Raw genomic sequence first — 10255 nt, 5'->3', positions numbered from 1 at the left:
AATTAAGCAATGGTTTAAGGCCATGAGCGGTCCCTGAGTGCCCATTCAATCAGTAGGAGTTGGTCCTACTTTTGGCTGACTGTCGCAAGCCGAGAAACAATCGCCGAGGCATTGCCAAATATATTGGTACTATCACTTTAAATTCAAGTTTGTCTTGAGCGTTAAACCCCGCCTCCTCCTTCCCCACTTCCTCCATTTCGCCTCGCCAGTGATTCTAATCGCACTAAGATTGCATCGATCGATTTTCTCTTTTGAAGTCTGGTCACAGCCGCATCGACAGTTGGCTGGTTTGGACTAACAGCAGCTATCGCTATCTCTACTCCGCTGCTGGTTGCCTTTTTGTGGTGGTGAAATTTCAATAAGCCCCGGAAAGGGCTCTCCGAATGACACATTTGCTAGTGATACACGATTTGAAGTTAATAGAGAAACTGGTGTCGACTAAGAGTATCTAGCGTCCATTTTGTGGCGCCGGTCCGAGGCATTGCAGCTGACACTTAAGTCTTACCCGAGAGGGATTGGTGTCGAGCGTTTTGAGTGCTTTTGGAAATTTAATGTGACGCTCGAGCCGTGCGCTAAAAGTGCGAGTGTTGCGCTTTCGTTCCAACGACGCTTTGAATTTTTAAACGGTCTGAAGGGTACAAGGACGCACCGTGGATTTCCTCCGCCAGAAAATGGACACGGACAAGTTTAACTACGTTTACAGCTGCGACCTGGACATCAATGTTCAACTTAAGATGTAAGTCGTCGTCTTAAGGCACAGCTATTTGGTGGAGGATAATTGCTATATAGAAACATTCATCTGGCTTGTGATATCGATATGATTGTTTCCTTATTCTGAAATATCTAAATCTAAAGATAGTTCGATGCCAATCTCGTTTTACGACGGAGTTTCGTTCGTATAGCGGCCGGCGGTGAACCTGTGCGCAAGTCGCTAACCTAGTAAAGACAGAATTTTGGCTAATACGGGTTAAGAAATAAATAAAAGCTGTATGATAGAAAGAGCACTTCTAGCCCTTAATTTTAAAAACAGTGACTACGGTGTTAGCTGAGGGTGGCAACGCGGGTCTTCTGGTTTCACATGACAGCGAATTAACGGGAGGCGTTCGTGAAGTCACAGCTGCCCCCAGAATTTGCATAAAAGTCCCTAAATCACTAACTTAAATGGGAATACCGTTATTGAGAAAACCACAGAATGAGAAGGCTTGCTGTGAGCATGTCAAGCATCAGTTTCCACCGCTCCAGATCACACGTCAGAAGGATTAGTGCAGACCCTTTTTTTTGTGTGTGTTTGCCACTGGAGACCGCAACTGACCCTTTTTGTGCGTGTTTGTGTGTTTACATGTGCCAACAGAGGCAGTTTGGAAGGCAAGCGAGAGCAGAAAAGCTACAAAGCCCTGCTGGAGGACCCGATGCTGCGCTTTTCCGGCCTCTACCAGGATCACTGCTCAGACCTTTACGTCACTTGCCAGGTGTTTGCCGAAGGGAAGCCTCTGGCTCTGCCCGTCCGCACTTCCTACAAGGCCTTCAGCACGCGCTGGAAGTGAGTCCCGCGACGTGCACGTTGGCCTCCATCCGCTTGCCTTAAAGTGAACGTTAACGTCCCAATCATTGTCACGCACGCACACACACACACACACACACACACACACATCTGGGTGTGATGAAATGTGTCCTCTGCGTTTAACCCATCCCCATGTGATTTTGATCCATCTCCTGGGGGAGAGGGGAGCAGTGAGCAGCAGCGGTGCTCCGCTCGGGAATCATTTGGTGATCTGACCCCCCCCCCCCCCCAAATTCCAATCCTTCATGCTGAGTGCCGAGCAGGGAGGCAATGGATCCCATTTTTTATAGTCTTTGGTATGACCCGGCTGGGGTTTAAACCCCCAACCTTCCAGTCTCAGGGCGGACACTCTACCTAAAAAAAAAAGAAAAAAACCTCATTCTCTCTCGCAGTTGGAACGAATGGCTGCGGCTACCCGTCAAGTATCCAGACCTGCCCCAAAGCGCCCAGGTGGCCCTCACTGTGTGGGACATCTATGGACCTGGACGAGCTGTTCCTGTCGGGGGTACTACGGTCACACTGTTTGGCAAATACGGGTGAGTTGTTAATGCGCTGGGATGTTGCGCCCCACCTTGGCTCTATATCTCGCATTAAAGAATGACCTCCCGTCTCCCTGCAGAATGTTCAGACAAGGAATGCACGACCTGAAGGTTTGGCCCGGCGTGGAGGGCGACGGCGCGGAGGCTACCACCACGCCGGGACGCACCGGCAACAATGTGACCGAGGACCAGATGGGCAGACTTGCCAAGGTATTTGTTTTTTGGGCTTACTAACAAATGATGCCAAGCTCGGAATGATTTGGCCTAAATTGCGAAATGCGTCGCGGTCGCGCGGCTTTGCGACAGCGCTCAGCTTCCTCTCTTCCCCACGCAGCTGACAAAGGCCCATCGGCAGGGCCACATGGTCAAGGTGGACTGGCTGGACCGCTTGACCTTCAGGGAGATTGAGATGATCAACGAGGTGACGTCGCCACCGCGTTTTGTGGGCAGTGTCCCTCGGCAACATAACGTGTGGCTTTTGTTTTTTTGTTTTTTTGCCAGAGCGAGAAGCGCAGCTCCAATTTCATGTACCTCATGGTGGAGTTTCCCCGAGTGAAAACCAACGACAAAGAATACAGCATTGTCTACTATGAAAAGGTGAGCTCGCTTTCTTTGACCCACAGCGTACACCGGTGCAGATTCTCTCACCGTGACGACTCCGGTCGGAGCGGGCAATTGAGAGTCTCGGTGCGTATATAAAGTGGATGTTCCATAATATGTCCCGAGGACGAGGAAAATTGGTTGGATTGAAAGATTGTTTGTTTCAGGATGGCGACGACGCAGCGCCCACGCTCCCCAGCTGTGAAATCGTCAAAGTTCCTGACCCGCAGATGGGGATGGTGAGCACGCGCGCACATTCAAACACGCATTTGGAGAAGGAGGCGAGGCGTCAGCAGTGATTGTGCTAAGCGCTTGCCCATCTCAGGAGAACCTAGTGGAGAGCAAGCATCACAAACTGGCCCGCAGCCTCCGCAGCGGGCCTTCCGACCATGACCTGAAGCCCAACGCCGCCACGCGGGACCAGCTTAATGTAAGTTGCCAAACCGCCTTCTAACCAGATATTTACGTTGAAGATCAAAATGACCTTCAAGACAAATTGATGACTCCTCCCTACATTCGCTGTTGGCCAAGCTTTGATGTGATTGTCATATCAAATGGATCTTAGATCAATCTCCATGGATAAAGTCATTTCTTCACAAAAATCGTTGGAGGTTTTTTTTTCTTTCACGACAATAACAGTTTTTTTTTGTTTTTTTTTTCATGTTAAACACGTCTCAACTTGTTGAAGTTGTCGGCGGCCCTTCTTCATGTGTGACTTGGCTGTTTTTGAAAACTTTAAACGTGCGTCGCACTTAATCTTACATGATGGTGGAATTGCCATGAGGATGATGAGGCGCTCTTTGGAAAAATGTGTGACTCAAGTTGAAGCATCTGCTAAAACAAAAGATTTGAGATGGAAAAATAAGCCAGAAATAAGAGTCCTTGATAAAGAAAAACACACGACTGACGTATTTCCCCGTCTTTGCTATGAAGGAAGCGGACTAATTACATGCGTCAACAGATCATCGTGAGCTACCCTCCGACCAAGCAGCTGAGCTCGGAAGAGCAGGACCTGGTGTGGAAGTTCCGATACTACCTCACCACTCAGGAAAAGGTCGGTTCCGCCCCCCACCCTTGCATCCCGGTGCGCTTTCTTTACCGTCAGAGTTCTTAATCGGCCTGTGCCGCAGGCGCTGACAAAGTTCCTCAAGTGCGTCAACTGGGATCTGCCCCAGGAGGCTAAGCAGGCCTTGGAGCTGCTGGGCAAATGGAGGCCTATGGACGTAGAGGACTCCCTGGAGCTGCTGTCCTCGCAGTTCACCAACCCGACCGTGCGACGCTACGCTGTGGCGCGGCTGCAGCAGGCCGACGACGAGGTACAAAGAACGATCAATCGTTCAAAGTTTCTTTACAAAATGCTGTCGTTGAGATGGCAGAAGGACCTTTCTTTGGTGTTTTTAATCGCGACTTGGCAAACGCTTTCATGTTTTGCCTCGCACACCCTGCAGGACCTGCTCATGTATCTTCTCCAGCTGGTGCAGGCTCTCAAGTATGAGAACTTTAGTGATATCCAAGGAGGCCTGGAGCCAGGCAGCAAGAGAGACGCCCAGGGACTCTCAGATGACTCCGCACTGGACAGGTCAGCGCTGATGCGTTTTGGCCGCCATTCAGCTCTTGGCCTAAATTTTAACTCGGAAATGCTGCCTGACTCGTCATTGTTTGTCTTTTGCACACGGGCCGCTTGCGTATTGCAATTTCTCCGGCGGAATCTCACGGGTTTGCCCTCGGCCCACCTTTTGCCACTTTGTTCATTGCTGGCGCAGCTCCCAGATCCTGACGGCCACATGTGGAGCCGTCACCACTGCGCAGAAGGGCAAAGAAGGAGCAGACGGCGAGAATCTCGAGGTAGGGATCAAAAGCACAGGTTGTGTCAACGATGACATGCAAAAGAGACGGGGAAAAAAAGCAACTGGGGTATTTAGAAAACAAAAAACACTATCACAGAACGTTTCTGAGGTGCAACTAATAATTGATAACCAATCGATTATCAGATGTAATTGTTTTCAAGAGTATATTAAAGGTTCCAAGCTCCTGTTTAATTGAAAGTCATCCAAATTCTTGGCATTTCACTCTCTCCTCAGTAAATACTCCGATTTGTGCAGTCCTCCATGGAAGCAGACTGTTTGTCTTTGTGTTGAATCAAAATAAGTAAATAAATGCAAACATCCGTTTTTACTTTGGAAAACAATGATCAACATGTTTCTGACACGTTACAGACCAAGGCAGTAACGGAATGTTAACAACATGTTTCTGACATGTTATAGACCAAAGCAGTAACGTAATCGTAACTGTATATCTTTTCCGTTGTCAATTTGAAATGATGCCCTTCTTCTGGGAAAAAAGCAATGAAAAGTAAAAAATGAAAATTTGATCGATTCATAAATTGACAAAATAAGCAACCGATGATTATTAAATTAATCGACAGTTGTTCCCGTTATACATTACTGTATTTTCCGGACTATAAGTCGCAGTTTTTTTTTTTTTTTTTTTTTAACAGTTTGGCCGGGGGTGCGACGTATCCTCACGAGGGACCCAAATGTGAAATTATTAACACATTATTATATCACTTCACATGTCATTTTCACACTTAACCGCATGTCTATTGTCTATTCATGTCTAATCTTGGTGTTGGATTTTGCCAAATAAATTTCCCCGAAAAATGGTACGACTTATAGATGTATTTTTTTTCTTTATTATACATTTTATGACTGGTGCGACTTATACTCCGGAAAATATGGTATCTTGATTTGATCTAAATCTTTAAAATTGATATAAAACCGAAATACTTTTTGGAGGGGAGGGTGACCCCTTCATTACACACAATGTCAGGCACATTTTGACTTCTGCTCAGTGTTCATGATGTGTGTAGACATCGCCCACAGTAAGAAGACCAAATTTGTCTCTCATCTGCAGCAAGACCTGTGCACATTTCTCATCTCGCGTGCTTGCAAGAACTCGACCTTGGCCAACTACTTGTACTGGTATGTGTGTGTTTGTGTGGCCGTGCGCATCTCTTGTTAAGGTTTTAACCCGCCTGTTATCCTCCCTCCCTCCTCAGGTACGTTATTGTAGAATGTGAGGACCAGGACACGCAGCAGAGAGACCCCAAGACTCACGAGATGTACCTAAACGTCATGAGGCGGTTCAGCCAAGCTTTGCTCAAGGTTCGCCAACCAAAGTAGCCCTCGATCGACCATGGTGGCCCGTTCCTTCGCTAACCCCGTTCCTCATCTTCAGGGCGATAAGAGCGTGAGGGTGATGCGCTCGCTCCTAGCCACCCAGCAGACCTTTGTGGACCGGCTGGTGCAGTTGATGAAGGCTGTGCAGAGGGAGAGCGGCAATCGCAAAAAGAAGGTGCAGCAAAATCAGGGCCATACGTACCTTGAAAATGATCCCTCGGAAGGAACGCGTTGTATTTCTTTGCGTGACCACACTGGGATTTCAAATCATCTTTCCCCATTGATATCAACCAAATATCCTTTTTTTTTTCCTTTTCATTCATTTTTGTCAAATTAAAGAGGAACACAAATAAATGTATAAATAAATAACTGCCAGATAGATGCTAACTGTTAGCCTATGTTGTTTCCCCGTTGAGTGTTAGCGTTGACCCAGGGCAACAATTTTTTGGGGTCTTGGTTTTTTTTTTTTTTACTTTTGCTGATAGTGGCAATGAACATCTTTTTTAAGGAATATTTATTGATGTTATCTGCCATGCTGCACCTTATTGTGACGCGAGTTATGGAAATCTGGTCATGTCTTCCTTTTTTGCTAGGTGACCCTAATAACGAGGTCATAATAGTCGTTTGTGCGCGGTTTTTTTTTTTTTTTTGTTTGTTTCCCCTCCCCAGACTGAGCGGTTGCAGACGCTTCTGGCCGACAACGAGAAGGTGTACCTCTCGGAAATCGAGCCAATCCCACTCCCGCTGGAGCCTCAGATCCGGATCAGAGGCATCGTCCCCGAGACGGCGACGCTCTTTAAGGTCTGGCAAAGCTCTTGCTTCCGAACCTTTTTTAAAATTCTTTTTTTTTTTTTGGGCTATTTCGACGCTGGCAGCTTACTCGTGTTCGGCTCTCTCCAATCAGAGCGCGCTAATGCCCGCCAAGCTGATCTTCAAAACGGAGGCCGGCACCACCTATTCGGTCATCTTCAAACACGGCGACGACCTGAGACAGGATCAGCTTATCCTTCAAATCATCTCGCTCATGGATAAAGTACATGCCCGCACGCCGCTTTCATTGTTACCCGTTGATGACATTTCAGTCTGATGACTTCTGGGAAAAAAATCATTTTGGAAGTTTTTCAACTTCTTTTGCATTGGTGTGTTCTGTATACGTTTTTACAAATACGTTCAATACAACTGTTGTTTTCTCTTTTTTTGATACAACTCATTTTTACAAGTCGAAAAATAATGTCAACATACCTTTGGCGAAAAAAAAAACCAACCCAACATTTTTGAAGTTTTTAACTTGATGTACAACACAATACAACAGTTGTTTTCTGTTTTTTCATACAAATCATTTCTGCAAGTCTAAATAACTTCAACAAACCAATGTATTATTTGTGTTGTGTCAGTAATGACATTTGTTAAGCACTATATATTTTTTTCAGTTATTAAGGAAGGAGAACCTGGACCTGAAGTTGACGCCCTACAAAGTGTTAGCCACCAGCACCAAGCATGGTAGCGACGACAGCGGAGGAAAAGAGCGTAGCTCAGTAATTCAAGATTGTAATTATTGTTGTTTTTCAGGTTTCATGCAGTTTGTCCAGTCGGTTCCAGTGGCCGAAGTGCTGGCAACGGAAGGCAACATTCAGGTCAGGGCCACTGGCGTTTGATCAGTATCGCATCCGACACCGTATCGTTGGAGATGCTAGCACATTGCTAGTCCGCGCTAGCATCAACGCGCTGCAACCTCAAAATCATGTCCAATCGTTAGTTACCTATAACATCGTCACGTCAACCCCTCTCCGACACCAAAGGCCTTTTATGCTTCATAAAAGCTAGCGTCTGTGTCTTCCAGGCTCTTCTCCAAAGGTCTTAGTATACTAAGAGCATCAGAGATAGCTGACAGAGATGCGTTATTATTATTTGTCATCAAATGGAATCATTTCAAAGTGGTGTGGATTCACTGGTGACGAGATGCCGATGCCGCTTTTAGAGCTTCTTCAGGAAGCATGCGCCGAGTGACAAGGGGCCGTACGGCATCAGCCCGGAGGTGATGGACACCTACGTGAAGAGCTGCGGTGAGTCTGTTTTCTTCGGGACCACTCTTCTGGGGACGGCGGATCTCAATGGCGGTTCTGCTGCGTTTCAGCCGGTTACTGCGTCATCACTTACATCCTGGGCGTCGGAGACCGACATCTAGACAATCTGCTCCTGACCAAGACCGGTACGGTCCCGAGAGTCCTCCCCACCCCAAAGTGCGTTTTACGAATAGCTTCTCCACCTTTGTCCTCCTCCAGGGAAACTCTTCCATATCGACTTTGGCTACATCCTGGGCCGCGATCCCAAGCCGCTTCCGCCGCCTATGAAGCTGAGCAAGGAGATGGTGGAGGGCATGGGGGGCATGCAAAGCGAGCAGTACCAGGAGTTCCGGAAGCAGTGCTACACCGCCTTCCTGCACCTGCGCAGGTACTCCAACCTGATTCTCAATCTCTTCTCCCTCATGGTGGACGCCAATATTCCCGACATTGCCTTGGAGCCCGACAAGACGGTCAAGAAAGTGCAGGACAAGTTCCGGCTGGACCTATCGGACGAGGAGGCTGTGCATTACATGCAGAGTCTGATCGACGAAAGCGTGGGTGCCCTCTTCGCCGCCGTGGTCGAACAGATTCACAAGTTTGCTCAAGTAAGTGACGCACTCTCGGACGGCTAGGGTTGAACTCAAGAGACGGCACATAAGCATCATGTACACGCACTTTTGTGCTTCGATGCCGCCCGCCTACGACAATCAGGAACACAAGGTCTTCCAAAAAAAAAGAACCAGAAAGAAATGATTTTATTCATCGGCCGATTAATCGGTTATTGAAATATCTCACCAAGAATTGGCTGACAAAAAAAAAAAAAAAAATCTATCATGGTTGGGCCCCGCCTACGCTGAATCATCATTTCAACACTTAATTTATAAAAACAAAATATAAGCATGATCGTCACCCATATGATCGTCTTTCTTTTCACTTACTCTATTCCAGAGATGGCTCCGTCGTTTCCTAACGACGATTTGTAACATGACCGATTTTTTTTTCTATTCATTTGCGGCTCATGACCTGCATGTGCTCAGTACTGGCGTAGGTGAGCTGTGGGATGGGGCCCGGTCCGGAGGACATGAAGCTGGAAAAAGGCCAAGAAAGAAGTGCAAGGACCGTCTGCGCATTCATTCATTCATTCATTCGTTCATTCATCTTCTTCCGAGCCACTTTTCCTCACGAGATCACTGGCGCCCTGGAGTCTATCCCACCTGTCTGCGCCGTAACCCGGGGACACTCTGAACCGGTTGCCAGCCAATCGCAGGGCACACACAAAGACGGACAATTTAGAGCGATCAATCGGCCTCTCGTGTTATTGGAACGCGGAGGGGAAAGTGGAGTACCCAGAGAAAACCTACGCAGGCGCGGGGCAAACATGCAAACTCTACACAAGAAGCCCGGCGCCAGGATTGAACCACCAACTTCTGAACTGTGGGGCGGGCGTGCTAACCCGTGCCCTATAGTGCCACCCAGGACACACGTTGTCTTTTTGTTTAATCCTGTAAATACAATTTAGTGAGCTAATAAATTAATGACATGTATGAGTCGACGTCTATTGATTCTATAATCATGTTATTGTTTTTTTTTTTTTTTTTTTTTATTGAGCAGTGGTCTGGTCGGCGCAGCAAATTATTTGTCAGATGTATATTTTGCCTGGATCAATAAAGGTTAGATAAAAAGTGAAATCCGGAGTGTCCCATGTGCTCGTCAACACAGTGCAGATTTGTTCAACATTAAGGGTCAAATAACTTAACTCATGTCAGGCTGCAAAAAGGTCAGGGGAAGGGGTTCTTATTGTTTATAAAAGGGAGACATTTGACATTATCGGGCAAACCTCAACCACTCTGTTTTTAATGTTGCATCTCTCTTCAGTCCAATTGTGTGAACGTTCCTTATTACAAATCAGATTTTTCAACCAGTTTAAGCTGACTAATAAACCTTGCCACAAAGTTCAGTCCTCTACCTCGTCTTTGTTCACTATCGGCATGCGCCTCCTGTACAATTATGGACCTATTTTTTTTGTGAGATTCTCGGTTTGATGTGAACTAAAAAAATATTAAAGGAAAAGCGCATTGAATATTTGAACATTTTAGGCAGTAGTACTTGCAACCGTGCCACTAGGCTAAAACAAGAAAACAGCACCATCTGCTGGATGTAGACTAAAATGCATGTCATTGGGCATGGGCGCGACAGATATTCACGCCATATATCCCGGTTCCACATATTCATTCTTTCATGTGCTGTGTTCCAAGAAACGTCACATAACATTAAGGGCATTTCTTTCTTAACTGCTCGTTTCTGTCATTTTTG

The 10255-nt window shown here is 46.7% G+C and overlaps 1 protein-coding gene across 1 annotated transcript; it reads left to right on the top strand.

Annotated features, from left to right (window-relative positions):
* Nucleotides 1-287: 287 nt before the first annotated feature.
* Nucleotides 288-9899, top strand: pik3c3 (phosphatidylinositol 3-kinase, catalytic subunit type 3). The gene is made up of 23 exons (XM_088399696.1): nucleotides 288-736; nucleotides 1352-1540; nucleotides 1954-2097; nucleotides 2181-2310; nucleotides 2435-2521; nucleotides 2602-2697; nucleotides 2868-2939; nucleotides 3026-3130; nucleotides 3662-3754; nucleotides 3831-4016; nucleotides 4149-4279; nucleotides 4464-4545; nucleotides 5614-5681; nucleotides 5759-5864; nucleotides 5938-6054; nucleotides 6549-6680; nucleotides 6784-6912; nucleotides 7310-7379; nucleotides 7449-7513; nucleotides 7858-7942; nucleotides 8014-8088; nucleotides 8162-8547; nucleotides 8980-9899. Exons 1-23 carry the CDS (start codon nucleotides 672-674, stop codon nucleotides 8992-8994), a joined length of 2628 nt encoding a protein of 875 aa, XP_088255822.1. The 5' UTR covers nucleotides 288-671; the 3' UTR covers nucleotides 8995-9899.
* The last annotated feature ends 356 nt before the right edge of the window (nucleotides 9900-10255 follow it).

The sequence above is a fragment of the Syngnathus floridae genome, chromosome 1 (genome assembly GCF_059516105.1).
Source record: "Syngnathus floridae isolate MCC-2025c chromosome 1, RoL_Sflo_1.0, whole genome shotgun sequence".
NCBI classification, from domain to species: domain Eukaryota; kingdom Metazoa; phylum Chordata; class Actinopteri; order Syngnathiformes; family Syngnathidae; genus Syngnathus; species Syngnathus floridae.
The sequence above is the reverse complement of the archived record's forward strand: the minus strand, read 5'-3'. Positions and strand labels throughout refer to the sequence as shown.